A 16,762-nucleotide genomic window follows, 5' to 3' on the forward strand; every position below is an offset into this window, starting at 1 on the left:
AGTAATCTCAATTTAGGTGAGATGCTTACACTAATTTGTGTAGGAAAAAAGGGTTAAAGAGGTTGAACGTGATGGGTTTAAAGTGTGTCTGGTTGCTGGAGGAAGTATTAGAAACCTGTCTTAGGAGTAAGTGCACTTGATTCATCCTTAGTATTCACATTAACAGACATTTTTAGGATATCTGTGCAAAGCCTTGTGCTAGATGCCAGGACTGTAAAACAGCATAAGGATATATAAGACTATAGTGGAGCCACAGATACATAAAATAATATTTAAAAACACAAGATAGTATATGCTGAGTGCCATATAGGGATGCTAAGACTGTGTGTACTACAGAAGAGGAAGGAGTTCCATAGACTGAAGTAGCAAGGGAATGCTTCATGGAAAAGGCCCTAGACTGTGAGCTTAAACTGGGCCTTAGAAGGTAGGAAGTGGATTTTTAAAAAAGGAAGAAGGAAGAGGTAAAATCAGGTAGGGAAAATTATGTGAGCAAAGATAAAAGAAGGAAAGCACATGTTCAGGGGATAAGGAGACTTTGTATGAAGCAGACGTTATATTTATCCAGATATTCTAGGACATGAGTTTGGAAATGTTTAACTCAGGCCAAGTTCATACTTCATACTGTGGACTATAAGGAGCTACTAAGGGTTTTCAGGCAGAGAAGGGGAGGGGCATTTAGAATGCAGTGTGTCAGAACTACGAAGCAGTTTGTGTGATGGATCACATGAGAGAAAGACTAGTAACAGGAAAACTAGGTATGCATTATTGCCTTGCATTGTTTCTCAGCAGTTTTGTATTTATGTATGTTTTATTTCAGTAATTAGACTGTAAAATTCTAGAGGGCAGAGACTATGTCCCATTTATATTTCTTGCTATTCCTCTTTACTTCTAGCACTGCTTATAAAGGATGTTCAAAGTGCCTTTTAAATTAACATTTAATATGTCTATCTATGCAGATTTTATATAATTGACCTGTTTCCTATGACCTGGGAAGATAAGCATCCTCACCCAAATGTTTATTTATTTATTTATTTATTTATTTATTTATATTAAAAAAAAAAAATTTTTTTTTAACCTTTATTTATTTTTGAGACAGAGAGAGACGGAGCATGAACGGAGGAGGGGCCGAGAGAGAGGGAGACACAGAATCTGAAACAGGCTCCAGGCTCTGAGCCATCAGCACAGAGCCCGATGCAGGGCTTGAACTCACGAACCGCGAGATCATGACCTGAGCCGAAGTCGGACGCTTAACCGACTGAGCCACCCAGGCGCCCCCCAAATGTTTAAAAAAGAGTCACATAGCACCTTTTATTATTGAGGACTGACCAAATAAAGTACAGCAGCATCCGAAGAGAATTCAGTGAAATAATACATAACGGTTATTTTGAAGGAAAACGCTCTTCTACATATGAGAGGGTAGATTCGTCAAAGAGTTAAGATAAGAGGACTAAAGTTCATTAAAAATATCCTGCATACCAGGCACTCTGTACCTTATCTTACTGGGTAATTTCAAGAGTGAGAGAATAAATAGTAGGAACAGAGGAATTAGGTGGACTTGAATATTTTATAAGTTAATGAGATTAGGGTGGCACACCTTCATTTACAATTAATTCTTCAACTTAACTCCTGGAAAAGTTGTAGAAGAGAACAAGTTGGATGCTTCTAGGAGTATGTTCTGGAATAGGTGGATGTGGAAGTCTGCTTAATATAAAGGTGAGTGAGTGGTTTAGGAAGGGTTTAGAAATTGATGCTACAACAATAAAATGTAGTGGGCCTGAATGTGAAGATTGTCAAGAGAGACATCATCCAACACAGAGGTTTAGGAGGGTTGTCTTCTCCTCTCTGATTGAAAACAAGTATCAGTAAAAGACACAGATGTGACCCCAAGAAGGCAGGGAAGGAAAGTTATTCTTAGTAGATGGGTTCACAAATAAGGCGGTCATAGGAGTTGGGTGTTTACTTAAAAAAGCCGTCTGTCCAGGGCACCTGGGTGGCTCAGTCAGTTGAGCGTCCGACTTTGTCTCAGGTCATGATCTCACCGTTTGTGGGCTTGAGCCCCATGTCGGGCTCTGTGCTGACAGCTCAGAGCCTGGAGCCGCTTCAGATTCTGTGTCTCCCTCGCTCTCTGCCCTTCCCCCGCTCATGCTCTGTCTCTCTCTCTCTCTCTCTCTCTCTCTCTCTTAAACATTAAAAAAAAAAATTTTTTTTAAGCCATCTGTCCAAAGAGACTTGGTTAGATTTAAGGAGAGTAGGTGGCAGGGAATGATGGCCTGATTGTGATAAGGCCAAGGGAAGCTAGGCTTGTATGGCCTTTGCCTGTGTCCATGTAGCGTATATCCATCAGCTGAATCTCCTCCCACCATAGTTGAACCCAGGGTGAGTTGGTATTGGGTCAGAAAACAGATGGACAAACAGGCCATGGAGAAGATAAGAGAGTATTACACATCCACAGCTGCAGAAATGTAGTTTCCAGAGCCGAGTCAATATCATATTGTGGTGGAATGGGTGGGGCTGTGCGGGCTCTGAGGAAGTGACCGTTATGAGGGCCATGAACAGAAATGTTCAGCTGCAACTAAAAAGCAGACCCCCAGGGAGGGACTGTTTTCGGAGATGTATTTGGATGGGGAACCATGAGGGCTTCTCAGGTAATAGACTGAGCTTGACTAAAGAAGAAAAGACACTGAGATTTGCTGGTGTCTCGGGACTTTGTGCTTATTTACTGTTTGGGGACTGAAGCAGATCCTGCCTTTTTAAAAACAGCATTTTCTCCTTGCCCATGACAAAAGTGGCAGGTAGAAATAGGTAGTTTCAGTCTTCTGCCCGCTTGAGTCTCCTGTTCCCTTGCAGTGAAATGGAACCAATCAAATGTAGTGAATTTAATGCTGCTTATCTATTTAAAATAAGTGGAATGGACTCAAGGTCTGGGAGGCAAGAATGTCTGCAGAAGCTTTGCTGAAATGTTAAAGCCAGTCGGCACTTGAGTAATGGCTGAGCTTCATTACATCTGCCTTCTGGGAAGAAGATTGAGTCATGAAACTCAGAGCCCACCTAAAAGAGTATATTAAGAATCCCACTGCTGTAGGGGTGCCTGGGTGGCTCAGTCCGTTAAGCTTTTGACTCTAGATTTCAGTTCAGTTCATGATCTCATGGTTTGTGGGTTCAAGCCCCATGTCAGACTCTGCAGTGATTTTGTGGACCCTGGTTGGGATTCTCTCTCTCCCTCTCTCTCTGCCCCCCACACCCCAAATAAATAAACATAACGAAGGAAGGAAGGAAGGAAGGAAGGAAGGAAGGAAGGAAGGAAGGAAGGAAGGATCCCACTGCTGTAGCCTGGCAGCATTTATCACATCCACTTGAGAAGCCAGCGGGCAGGATGCACTGGCATTTACTTGGCTTTCCTCAGGACTGTCTCTGTATCTGAATTACCATCATGATCTCTCCTTTCCCCAGAAACATCCACACGTACTCTTGTAGTTTGCTCAGTTCATTAATAGATTTGATACAGAGCTTTTGGAATAAAAGCCCAGAATTATTGGTTTCAGAGAAACTGCTGAGGGGTATTAGACCTTCCTCTGCCCCTCCTTCCTCATCTCACCTCCTTCTGAGTACAAGTTTCTGTCAGCTGTTTTCTAGAGAGGTTGAAAATAGAGTCCCTTGTACACTCTCATTTGATGTGTTTATGCCAAGCAAACCACTAAGAAAAGGAGAACTCTTTCTTCAGAGGCTTTTGTTTTCAGATTGAAAAGTACATACAAGACTAAAAACTTTGAATTTCAATAAAAGCTTCTCAGCTTTTACAGAGAAGTAGGAAAAAAAGCCTTTAAAGTGCCTTCTCTTCCAAAAAACGCAACTTGTTTTGTCCTCGTTCATTCTGTCAACATCCTTGTGAAGTAAATGGCTATGTTCCCGGCATGTGGTAGCACCTTGGGTCACAGAGACTGTCAGCTGGAATGGAATCCTAAGCCCCTCACTCCCAAGACTAGCTCATTTTTTCTGCATTTGACTTCTGCTCTGTTGGAATATTTTTCAGCTGCTTTGCTTTCTTTAATTTCAGTCAGCCAGAAATTGCATGTGTTTAATTGCACCAGTGACTCAAGAAAGAGAATTGTAAAATCTTTGCCTTTCTAGTAACTTTTATCCCAGGCTTCTCCTCTGTTCTACAGACTTGCTTGGATGGCCTTGTTCTTGTCTAGTCTGGAACACCCTAGCCAAATCAGACAAACAGTATCTTGATTTCATACCAAAAAAAAGCAGAGGTAGCACCTTGTTTTTTACTGTAGAGCTTAGATTACTTGTTCTTAACTATTAATAGACAAATAAATACCCATGTTAAATAAGATGGTTGCCCTACATTAATATCTAGAGACCTGAGTGTTTTTTTAACCTATTCCAATAGTTTCAAGATAGAAGGAAATAATAATTCTACATTAGAAAAGCAGACAAATTTCCAATTCTGTGTCTCCCTCTCTCTCTGTCCCTCCCCCACTCATGCTGTATTTCTCAAAAATGAATAAACGTTAAAAAAATTTTTTTAGGGGCGCCTGGGTGGCGCAGTCGGTTAAGCGTCCGACTTCAGCCAGGTCACGATCTCGCGATCCGTGAGTTCGAGCCCCGCGTCAGGCTCTGGGCTGATGGCTCAGAGCCTGGAGCCTGTTTCCGATTCTGTGTCTCCCTCTCTCTCTGCCCCTCCCCCGTTCATGCTCTGTCTCTCTCTGTCCCAAAAAATAAATAAACGTTGAAAAAAAAAATTTAAAAAAAAAAATTTTTTTTAATAAAAAAAAAAAAGAAAAGCAGGCTGTTGTATAACATTTCTCAAGTGCCAGTATTTCTATGGATCACATTTTATTTGAGTTACTATGACATAATTTTAGCAGATATCACTACCTTTTTATGAAAGGATAATTCTGGGCAGTCAGATTTACAGCTTAGGTATATAGGGCCTACTGGAAGATCATGATATGCCCAAATCGCTTTTTTAATGGTTTTTATATATTTTGCTTTCTGTCAATGTTTAAGATAAGAATGGCCCTAAGGAATAAAGTTTACCTTAGCCTTTTCCAGGAGTCAGGAATAGAACTAAACTGCCAAAAGGGAATGACAATTAATGTATTCTAACTATCCTAAGTGAGATTGCCAGCAAAAGTCCTAGATAAAGACGTTGTATGGAATTAACTCTTCTCTGTTCCGTGAAGGCCCAAATATTTAGAAAATATCAATAGACAAAAATTTTCAGCTCAAGTTGTGGGTCTAAACTGAATCACTGGTAGATCTTGAGAGGTATTTATCCTTTTAGATGCCCTTCTACTAATGCAATGCAATTACCTATTAAGGGGGGAAAAAGTGTATTCTTCATATGTTATAAACCTAGTTTTTTTCTGGGTAGGTTTCTTTAGAGATGAGAAGTATCACTGATGAGAGTGGTCTACCCTTTGATAATCATATGTTGGTACATGACGTGTTCCTCAGTGCCATTTCTACCCACGGTTTCCAGGTCCAAAAGCATGCATCTACCCAGAAGAATTCAGTAACTAATCCAGTTGGCCATGGTCTTGTGGTTACAGTGGAACCACCATGAAGAAAAATATTTTACTTCTGCAAAGAAGGATGAGAAGGTGCTATAACACAGAATTTTTTTTTTTGTTCTTCCTTGCAGTAATTTATGTCCAGTTTATGATCTTGATATTTTGGAAATGGACTTAAGGCAGCTTATTTTTCTTTTAGTTGAGTGCTCTGTGGCTAGAAGTTCACTTGAACCCTTGCCACCTCTACTCCCATTCCCAGTAGCAATCAGAGTAGCCACAGTATTAGTTACTCTGGCCCCAGCATGGTAACTCATCATAGGGTATCAGAACCATCAAAATGATGGGTCCCTTTGTCATTTACTGGCCCTAAGAACATTATTTTGATCTTTGAGGTGTAGCATCAGTTTCTTGTGGTTCGAAGGTAACATTATCACTAGGATCAGAGCCATTCTTCTCACACAGAGACAAGTGTTTGTTTTCAGCAGCACAACTCTGGTGAACTATCTAAACTGCTTACATCAGGGGTGCCTGGGTGGCTCAGTCGTTTAAGCTGCCGACTTCGGCTCAGGTTATGATCTCGCGGTCAGTGAGTTCAAGCCCCGTGTCGGGCTCTGTGCTGACAGCTCAGAGCCTGGAGCCTGTTTCAGATTCTGTGTCTCCCTCTCTCTGACCCTCCCCTGTTCGTGCTCTGTCTGTCTCTGTCTCAAAAATAAATAAACGTTAAAAAAAAAATTTAAACTGCTTACATCACTGCCAAAAAGCAGTTTCAAAATATGGATATTAAAATTGTACACACCTGGGTTTGAATACTTTGTTCTATAGACTTGAGTTTTCTCTTAAGTAAAATATGTGTAGGAATACCTACCACATAGAGTTTTGCAGAGAATTAAGATAAAAACTATAAAGCACTGGGGCACCTGGGTGGCTCAGTCAGTTAAGTGTCCGACTTCGGCTCAGGTCATGATCTCATGGTTCATGGGTTTGAGCCCCTCATTGGGCTCTCTGCTCTCAGCAAAGAACCTGCTTCAGATCCTCTGTCCCCCTTTCTCTCTGCCCCTCCCCTGCTTATTCTCTTTCTCTCTCTCTCTCTCTCAAAATAAATACATAAACTTAAAAACAACAACAACTATAAAGCACTTAGCTTAGAGCCTGGAACCAGGATATGCCAAATAGTAGTTATTAGTGTTTAGCACTTAGCATCTAGATGCTCACTGAATTTTTGCTGAACAAATGCCAAAGTGAATCACATGAAGCCTCCTTTACATCAGTTCTTTCATCGTCCAAGGACTGATAGCACAGGTCAACTGACCATTTCTCCTGCCGCATTGTATCCTGTCTTGGAACCTGAACCTGTTTATGTTCCTTTTTTCTTTTCAGTAAGAAAGTGCCTGGCCTGTTGTCAGACATTTCACTAGGGCTTTTTATTCTCTCTTGGTGGCTGGGAGTGGGAACTGTAGTTTCCACTCTGACTGAGATAATGGAAACCTCAAGAAACCCAATTCTCTTTTCTCCTTATGCCTGGCCTCTTGGAAATAAAAGAGCACTTAAATATTAACTCTTCAATAACCACAAAGATCCTAGGCAGAGTTCATTGCAAATGAATGCATAATCAAGGACTGTCCTGGGCTTCTGGATACCCCATATGAAAAAAGAAAAAGGAAAAAATACCTCATTGACCAGGGAGACTAGATAAAATATTATTTCTTGCAAATTAGTTGGTATGTTTCAGGAAGTTTGTTCCTCAGCAAAAATGAGTTCATATATTATCTGTTCTCCATTTAGTCTGTTACTCAACCAGTTGTTGATTTGCTTGTGGCTAATTCTGGTAGACAAAGAAAATCAAGGCAGAACTTCCAAAGTATCTCTCGAAAGGGGAATGGATGAAAGATGAGATTAGAGAGATTGTTATTTGGAAGGATTATTTGAAGCACTTGTTTATAGTCAGAGATGAACTCTGAGTCAGGGCCATAATGTTAGTATGCTAAGATTCAGAGATTGTGCCCACATTTGTTGCCCTATCTGTATTATCCCATCACTTTGCCTCTTCTGCCTCTGTCTCCCCAATCCTGATGGTAGGTTATCCGTGGAATTGATATTCTGACGTTAAATTTGTTAAGTAGCAATTGATTACCTTTTGAAAGGAGTCAGGGTTGGGAGGATTTAAGCAAGTGATGCTTTCTAGAGCATCTGGCTCACTGCCCAGGAAGAGTAGCCATGCCCAGAACCCAGGCAGCAAGCTAAGAGATGGATGACCCCACAATAGGGTACCTGCCTGTCTCCCAACTTTGAATGGTCTGACTTTCCACCCAGCTTGCCTGGGATATGCTGTCTAGCTGGTGGCCTGACCATTTTTCCTTGTGACCACCAGGGGATCAAGTATTTGCTGGGCTAGAAGAGCAAGCCCGCCAGGCGATGATGAAAACTGATTTTCCTGGAGACCTTGGCAGTCAGCGACAAGCTATCCAACAACTAAGAGATCAGGACTCCAGTAGCAGTGAGTTCTGCACCTTCTGGTAATGACTCAGGGCAATGGGAGAAGAATTATCAGAGTGTGTGTGCTCTGGGGATTGTGCATGGGGGTTGGGAGGAAGACATGAAGAAAGAGATTTGTGGATCCTCAGTGTTCCCAAAGGCGTTCCAAGGTGTATGAGCATATGCTTATCCAGAGAGAGGACAGGTTTGGCATTATATTTTTTTTTAACTCATGGACTGCAGTACTTGATACAGTGCCATACACAGATAGGTTTGTGATGACTGTGATAGACAGGGGTATAGAGATCATTCGTACAGGAGCAGTCCCTGGGTTAGGTGAAATGAAAATAATCCCTGTCTCCTAGAATCTATTTACTTAAAGTTAACAAAATATAAGAGTGGCATTAATGAAATTTTTGCTTGAGGACCCAGTTTGAATGTCACACAAGAGGATTTGCTTACTAATGAGATTATGCATCATATAAAATGCTAAAGTCTGGGTACCTGGGAGGCTCACTCTGCAGGGCATGTGAGTCTTGATCTCAGTCCGAGCCCCACAGTGGGCATAGAGACTACTTTTAAAAGAATAAATTAATTTTTTTAGAAAAGCAATAAAGTGCTAAAGTCAGTGTCTTTCTACACCAAGTCCTAAGTAGATCCCTGGAAGGAGATGGCAAAGACAGTGATTGGTAACTAACTGAGCCTGATGGATCATCTGTTCCATCACCTGCCTGAACAAATACATTTTGAGATATATTTGTTGAAATACAAATTTCCTAGGATGATTTCCATACTTTACTAATCACATCCATCTGATATTGGATATTATTACTGTCAATTCAGAGTGACATTTTTAATTTTTCTCTACATTTGGGATTAAAGAATAACAAAGAGGGAAAGAATTCAGGGGCCTTCTAGGAACTAGTTTTCACTCAAATTAATAATTTAGCAAAAAAAAAAAAAATTAGCATCTAATTGCTCAGGTACAGGAAAAACGAAAGATTTTTAGAAAACCTATGGGAGCCACCAGTTTGAATAACAGGATAGGAATGGCAACGTCTATAAAAGTTTAATAGGTTTCCATTCTGGAAAAGCTGCATCATCCCTCTAGATGGCATACTTATTTTTTTTTAAATCTTTGGAATTCTATATTTGGATTTTTGATCAGTCACATAGCGTGTTTGATACAGTAGTGTCTTAGACTAAGTTTACAAGTACTCTGGATAAACTGGTGAGAAAATATGGTATGATTTAATCTATTCAAATCCTGCATCTTTGAGATAAATTCCCACAAAAGCTTTGGGCTAGGGAATAAGGCATACATATGATATAGATCTTTCCAGGGCCCAAATCCAGTCCACCAACCAAGCAGAGTATCTAACAGAGACCCACATAACTACTAGCAGATGATTTGGTTAGATTTTCTTATGAAGACAAAGAATGTAACCAGTTTTGCCAGATACTGGTGGATTTAAAAATTACACAAGGGGTGGTAGAGAGAAGACAAGAAGCACTGTAACTAGGAAAGCTGAGTCTCACAGGTGACAGTCTACCCTGTATTTCTCTTGCTCACAGTCAGGCCCAGGAATCCAGAATCTAAGGGTGGTTGGGATAGGGTTGGAGTCTGACAGCTTCCCTAGGCTTGGCTTCCTCTTGTGATCTTCAAGGTACTCGTACTTTTTTTCCCTTTCAGAACAAACTCATTATTATCGTGGTTTTTAAAAAATCTTTTTCTTTTCTATGTATTTTATAATGAGGGAACAAAAATCAACCCACAAAAATTTTGCAGACCCCTCAGCCACAAGTAGACCCCCCCCCGCCACATCCTACCCCCTAAATGAAAATAAACTCAATTCTTACTTTAGTTATAAGAAATTGTATTTCATCCTAAAGAATGTCCTGTTCCCTCCACTTAATGCAGTCAGTTATCCATCAGATAATCCAAAGAACCAATGTAAACAATGGATTTATTTAGCCTGGAATCCTGAGTTACTAGCAGAGTAAGAACCCACTGAGTCAGGTACCACAACAAATGGCCTGAGGTTGGTTGCTGTGCTGTTTTTTCCACTGGACTGAACAAACTTTTCCCTATAAAGTAGACATTATTTTTAACTAATTGACTACTATCTCCTTTATTGATTAAGAGGAAGGAAAAACTTCCTTGTTTCTCTGTGTGCCTTGGGGTTTTTTGGGAGAGAAAAGATTAGTGGGACACAGAATAGAATAGTGTATGTGATACCATGGAAAAAATCATGCAGGGGGTTATGGAGAAAAGTAAGTAATAAAATCAGTGAGAAGTGTGGGTAGGTCAGAGGTGATGTGTTGTGGGAATGAATGAGCATGGTGTGAGGTGCATAGGAGGTATGATTTGAAGTATGAGGTATTTGGGAATCATGTAAGAAGAATTATTTTTATGATAACATACAGGGCCCAATAACCATTGTCTAATGGTTTTGCCTGAGATTTTCTCTTTAGTGTGCAAATGGCATTATAAATAAGAGCTAGCAGCTCTTTCACTTAACATGATTTGTATCCACTATCCAACTATATAGACTATTCATTGATATAAACTCTGTTGTGGAAGATCTGAAAATGTTTTCATTATAGCTACAAACTCTAAGGTGGAAAGCAACTCAAGGCCTATTTATGCAAAAATCAGAACTAGTGACCAATTTGTGTGTTCTAGGTGACAGTGAGGGTGATGAAGAGGAGACCACACAAGATGAAGTCTCTTCCCACACATCAGAGGAAGATGGAGGGGTGGTCAAAGTGGAAAAAGAGTTAGAAAATGTGGAGCAGCCTGTTGGTGGGAGTGAAGTGGTAGAGCATGAGGCAAGTGACAAATGGTTCCTGAGTCCAGGAACCCCCCCCCGACCCTTCTGCTCAGCCCTGATGCCTGATGGTCTCCTGGACCTTCATGTGAAGCCCATCTTCCTCCACACCTCCATTTACCCAAACCTCAGACACAACTCTCATCACACCAGCTTTCCTGTCCACCCACATGTCACTAACTGAGGTACAGCTCCCCCACTTCTTTCCAGACGGAATATCCACTTTTGCAAGACTGTCGGCTGACTTCCTGAAGTGTACTCTCGAATATGCTTGCAAATTTAAGTCAGAGTGTTACCTGAGGTGCCACCTTCTCACTAAATTGTTTCCTGAGGATTCCTGCAAGAAGGACAGCCGGAAGGAAGCTAATCCGAGAGAGTTAACCTTAGGGGAAAAAACAGAGAAGCTGTCCCTGGGGCAGCCCTATGTCCTCATGGCAGGAAGCCTTGGAGAAAATAAAGATAGGAGCAAATTTTATTCCCTTGCCCTATTACTTTTTCTTTCAGTCCATAGTGGAAACCTAAGAATAACATGTGATACCAGGTTGTGTTCTTTTTAACAGGATACCCTATTAAAAGAAGTAGGGGCAGGGAAAAGAGTGGTAAACAGTCTTAATGAATTGCCTATTTGTTGAATTGCAGGTCACGGGGAACTTGAATTCTGACCCCTTACTTGGACTCTGCCAGTGTCCCCTCTGCCAGCTAGACTGTGGGAGCCGCGAGCAGCTGATTGCTCATGTGTACCAGGTATGGGCTGGGGAGCCACTTGCTCCAGAACACGAGCGTCAGCAGCTTGTTTATTGGTTAGCCTTTGCCTCCAGCTCCCAGAGGAACCTTGGGCTGGTGCTTCCAATAAGAGTCCACTCCAGGCCCCAGAACATTTTAGAGACTAAGTGGGATATGTTGGGTAAAACCGTTGTCGGTTCCCAGGCAGACACCCTATGAAAACTTAAGTATAATTTTTTTTCCCAAATTACTTAATGCATATTTAAATAGTTAAATCGAAGCTAAGATCCATTAATAATGAGGGCTTTGTTTTAAAGAAGAAAAAAATGAGTTCACATAAATGTTTCTGTTATACTAGAGAAAGTGTAAATGAAGGGCTTGGAAGAACACGAGCTTTTGTGCTCTTTTTTCCATGATCCAATCGCAGAGCACCTTTGCCTTGTGATCTATATTAGAAAGGCATCAGCACACATGGCAGCCTGAGCTTTACCATAAAGGGAGTTGGTTAACAAACAGACACATTTCTTTAGAAGATTGTTTTGAAAAGATTGAAGAAAAGGCAGGACAAAATCTCTTTTGGATACCAGTCTTTCTAGCTAGCTTCTACACTTGGCCTTCATTGCCTCATTACCGTGCATTTGTGTCTGCACAGTGTGAGGCAAGCAGACAAATTATCCCAAGCGTGAGTTCTTTGCAGGTTTTGAAGAGGGCTCTTGCTCTGGAGCCCTGTTGTTCATCAGGCCAGCTGCACGTTCCAGAACATAGTCAAAACTCAAGCTAATGAAATCTGAACAATAATCGGCATGGCCTGGCCCTTCTAAAGGCCTGTTAACACAAGACTCTTACTTTTCCAGGTGCTTAACGGGGAGAATTGTTGCAAATCCCTTGTTCTGAGACTAAGGAAAGGGGACATTTTTTAGAAAGCAGCTTCTAAGTGGATATGACTTATCTTAAAGGTTGCATGAGTTGACAGATTAAGGCTCTGTTTTGCAGCACACTGCAGCAGTGGTGAGTGCCAAGAGCTATATGTGTCCTGTCTGTGGCCGGGCCCTAAGTTCCCCAGGGTCCTTGGGTCGTCACCTCCTAATCCACTCGGAGGACCAGAGGTCTAACTGTGCTGTGTGTGGAGCCCGTTTTACCAGCCATGCCACGTTTAACAGGTTAGCTGGCCACCTAAACCTCTTGGTCTGGGAACAAATTACTGGGTGTGGGTTCTGCTTTCCCAAATCAAAACAAAGGCTAGAGATAGGTAATGCAAAGGCAACTGACCCTTGACTCCTTGGAAATAAAAGTAATGAAGCTAGTAAATATGACCATTCCATTAGATATCCCCAGAGAGAAATGAATTCCCATTTCTTTCCTCTATCAGGATAATATTTTCATAAGAGATAGGGGTGGGGGAGAAGTCCAAGAACATTCATAATAAAGTTCACTGGAATAAGTGCTAAGAGGCCCCTGATATGAGGACACAGTCTCCACTGTGTCCGAGGAAGACTGGAACTATGTGAATTGTGTCCTAGTTCCATTTGCCAAGGGTACAATGCAGAGTCGTCCAAGGCAGGAGGGGCTGAGCCAGTGGACTCCCCAGCCCTTCTCTGGACCCCCCAGCCCAGAGAAGTTGGGGAATCGGAGAGCTAGAAGAGGTCTCCCAAGGGGCGCCTGGGTGGCGCAGTCGGTTAAGCGCCCGACTTCAGCCAGGTCACGATCTCACGGTCCATGAGTTCGAGCCCTGCGTCGGGCTCTGGGCTGATGGCTCAGAGCCTGGAGCCTGTTTCCGATTCTGTGTCTCCCTCTCTCTCTGCCCCTCGCCCGTTCATGCTCTGTCTCTCTCTGTCCCAAAAATAAATAAATGTTGAAAAAAAAAATTTATATAAAAGAAGAGGTCTCCCAAGTACTCAAACTGACTCCTAGTTGTGAACTTGGAGCAACTGGTCTGGTAGGACAAGAGTAAGTCAGAGCTAGATACCTGAGCTAGACTAGAAGGAGACACTAACGATCCAAAATTTTTGTATTCCAGCGAGAAACTTCCTGAAGTACTTAATATGGAATCCCTACCCCCAGCCCATAGTGAGGGCCCCTCCAGTGCTGAGGGGAAGGACATTGCCTTCAGTCCTCCAGTGTACCCTGCTGGAATTCTGCTTGTGTGCAACAATTGTGCTGCCTACCGTAAGCTCCTGGAAGCACAGACCCCCAGTGTTCGCAAGTGGGCCCTACGTCGACAGAATGAGCCTCTGGAAGTAAGGCTGCAGCGGCTGGAACGAGAGCGCACGGCCAAGAAAAGCCGGCGGGACAATGAGACCCCGGAGGAGCGGGAAGTAAGGCGCATGAGGGACCGTGAAGCCAAGCGCCTGCAGCGCATGCAGGAGACTGATGAGCAGCGGGCACGCAGGCTGCAGCGGGATCGGGAAGCCATGAGGCTGAAGCGGGCCAATGAAACCCCAGAGAAGAGGCAGGCCAGGCTCATCCGGGAGCGGGAAGCCAAGCGGCTCAAGAGGAGGCTGGAGAAAATGGACATGATGTTGCGAGCTCAGTTTGGCCAGGACCCTTCTGCCATGGCAGCCTTAGCAGCCGAAATGAACTTCTTCCAGCTACCTGTGAGTGGGGTGGAGTTGGACAGCCAGCTCCTGGGCAAGATGGCCTTTGAAGAGCAGAACAGCAGCTCTCTGCACTGAACCCCTCCTGCCCTCTCACTCACCCAGGTCCCCAGGGATCAGTGTGGTAGCCACCCACAGGGCCCTGTCCTTACTGCCAGAGACAGGCCTGGGTTGGCTGCAGGTGGACCTGCGTACCTTTGCATGTGGGAGCGGGATGCTGGGATCAGCCAGAAGCCAACTTAACACGGCTCCGGACAAGGGAGTAGGCAGGCACTCCAGAGAACTGGACTCCCCAGCCCACTGCTGCAGGGCATGCTTCTAGGACTGCAGGGCCTGGTGCGGCCCACGGAATTGTGAGGGCAAATAAATTAATTTTATCTTTACTGGCCTTTTTCTGTTTTTCTCTCCATTTCATTCTAGCAAATGAAGTGATGTAGGAGAGACCCCGGTGGAAGTTTTCGGCAGGGACTTCTGGCAGATTGTCTTCTAAAGGGAGGGCACTCCTCAATTTAGGTGGCCCAGAGATCCCTTGTTTGGGCCTTTACAAGCTGATAAGGCATACCTATGACAAGAAAGAACCATTGCTGACTTTGTGAGAGTCCATTCCCAACAGCCTAACAAAGATCTTCTATAGTCCCAAAGGCCATTTAAACCTAGCATACTTTTTCCAAACTCAGAAGTAGACACCTTTCCTCATAACTGGCATTTTCTAAAGAGATGCAGTATTTATTTAGGCTACGGGCTGGCTACTTTTCCCAGCAGAATTCAATTTGTCAAACTTTAAAAATCCTATCCTAGCAGCACCTGGGTAACTCAGTTGGTTAAACGTCCAACTCCTGGTTTTGGCTCAGGTCATGACCTCACATTTCAAGGGATTGAGCCCAATGTCAGGCTCTGCACAGGCTAGTGCAGAGCCTGTTTGGGATTCTAGGTCTCCCTCTCTGCCTCTCCTCCACTCACGCTGTCTCTCTCTCTCTCTCTCTCTCTCAAACTTAAAAAAGATTTAAAAATTTTTTTTAATGTTTATTTATTTTTGAGATAGAGAAAGAGCATGAGCAGGAGAGGGGCAGAGAGAGAGGGAGACAAAGAATCCGAAGCAGGCACCAGGCTCTGAGCTGTCAGCAGAGCCCAACATGGGGCTTGAACTCACAAATCAGATCATGACCTGAGCCAAAGTCGGGCGCTTAACCAACTGAGCCACCCAGGTGCCCCATAAACTTAAAAAAATTTTTTAATCCTATCCTAGACAGCAGTCAGCTTTATTGAGGATTATGTTCACAGAAGTAGCTCTAATATTGGAGCACCTGAATGGCTCATTTGGTTAAGCATCCAACTCTATTTGTAATTAAAAAAAAATTTTTTTTTTAGTTTATTTATTTTGAGAGAGCACGAGCCAGGGAGAAGGGCAGAGAAAGCGAGAGAGAGAGAGAGAGAGAGAGAGAGAGAGAATTCCAGCAGGCTCCGTGCTGCCAGTATTGCGCCCAATGTGGGTCTCGATCTTACAAACCATGAAATCATGACCTGAGCCCAAGTCAAGAGTCGCTCAACCAACTGAGCCACCCAGGAGCCCCCAGTGTCCAACTCTTGATTTCAGCTCAGGTCATGATCTCAATGTTTGTGAGATCCATCCCCCATGTTGGGCTCTTGTGCTGACAATGTGGAGCCTGCTTGGGATTCTCTCTCTCTCTCGGCCCCTCCCCTGCTTGTGCACGCACTCTCTGTCTCTCTCACTCTCAAAATAAATATTTAAGAAAATCTAAAATTTCAAAAAAATTAAATAGCTCCAATATTAAGATCTATAGTACCAAGGAACTCTTGTTTGAGAGAAGTGATCCATCTTCTTATTTATTCCCCAGAGCCAAGGTAGAATAAAACCCATTGAGAAAAATCCAGAATTAAAGTGAGAAGAGAGTTGAAGTTGACAGTGGTCAAAGCCCAAGCAAAATGACCATTTTGTAGGTCTGCCAAGCTGAGGAGCCCAGAGCTGAGGTCATTTCTTAAAAGTGTCTGTGATGGTACAGAACAAGTACAGAACTTTCCTTAGCCTGCACCAAAGGTTGTGTACAGTTTAGATAATTATAGATCTTGAGGTCCAGAAGGAAGTGCCCTAGTTAAGCTGTAGCCAGAAAAATAACTATGCCAGGAATGTGGACCTCTTCCAATATCATAACAAGGAAACTTGGACTCCTCTCCGACCTCCATAGGTTTAAGGCTATTAAATAGTGTTAACTGACAGCCCCCGCCCCCCAACCACCACCACCAAACAGGTTAATTCCTACCAGACAGGCTGAGATAGTTCTGTTTGGGGAACACAAAAATTTTAATAAACTTATTTCAAAGTACTGGACTTTTAAAAGAAAATACTTAATGAGCCAAGTGCCTGTCTCACAAAGATCCATACTGAACTTTTACTTGAGATGCTTCAAAATGGTTGAGTAGTCACTCTGTGTCAAAGATTATTCTGAGCATTTTATATAGATTATCTTTGCTAAGTATCACAACAAACTGGTGGTTAATACAAACTCAGGAATCTCATGCCTGGATTTAAAATTCTGCACTGCCCTTTAAAATCTGTAACTTTTGGGGGCGCCTGGGTGGCGCAGTCGGTTAAGCGCCCGAC

At 42.8% G+C, this 16,762-nt stretch overlaps 1 protein-coding gene across 7 annotated transcripts in view; it reads left to right on the forward strand.

Moving 5' to 3' along the window:
• Window positions 1-14,525, forward strand: part of ZNF821 (zinc finger protein 821) — an 18,649-nt gene extending 4,124 nt beyond the window's left edge. For 3 of the 7 annotated variants that reach the window (XM_040442995.1, XM_040442994.1, XM_040442996.1), the window contains 5 exons: window positions 7,891-8,016; window positions 10,681-10,826; window positions 11,465-11,569; window positions 12,542-12,708; window positions 13,566-14,525. In XM_040442995.1, the coding sequence (XP_040298929.1) occupies window positions 7,891-8,016; window positions 10,681-10,826; window positions 11,465-11,569; window positions 12,542-12,708; window positions 13,566-14,220 (1,199 nt within the window). In that variant the 3' untranslated portion in view covers window positions 14,221-14,525. Of the gene's footprint in view, window positions 1-5,491; window positions 5,613-7,890; window positions 8,036-10,680; window positions 11,011-11,464; window positions 11,570-12,541; window positions 12,709-13,565 lie in introns of those variants that run through there. The other 4 variants (XM_040442997.1, XM_040442998.1, XM_040442999.1 and 1 more) reach the window with 4 other exon arrangements.
• Window positions 14,526-16,762: the final 2,237 nt, after the last annotated feature.

The sequence above is a fragment of the Herpailurus yagouaroundi genome, unplaced genomic scaffold (assembly GCF_014898765.1).
Source record: "Herpailurus yagouaroundi ecotype Mexico unplaced genomic scaffold, PumYag 190, whole genome shotgun sequence".
NCBI classification, from domain to species: Eukaryota; Metazoa; Chordata; class Mammalia; order Carnivora; family Felidae; genus Herpailurus; species Herpailurus yagouaroundi.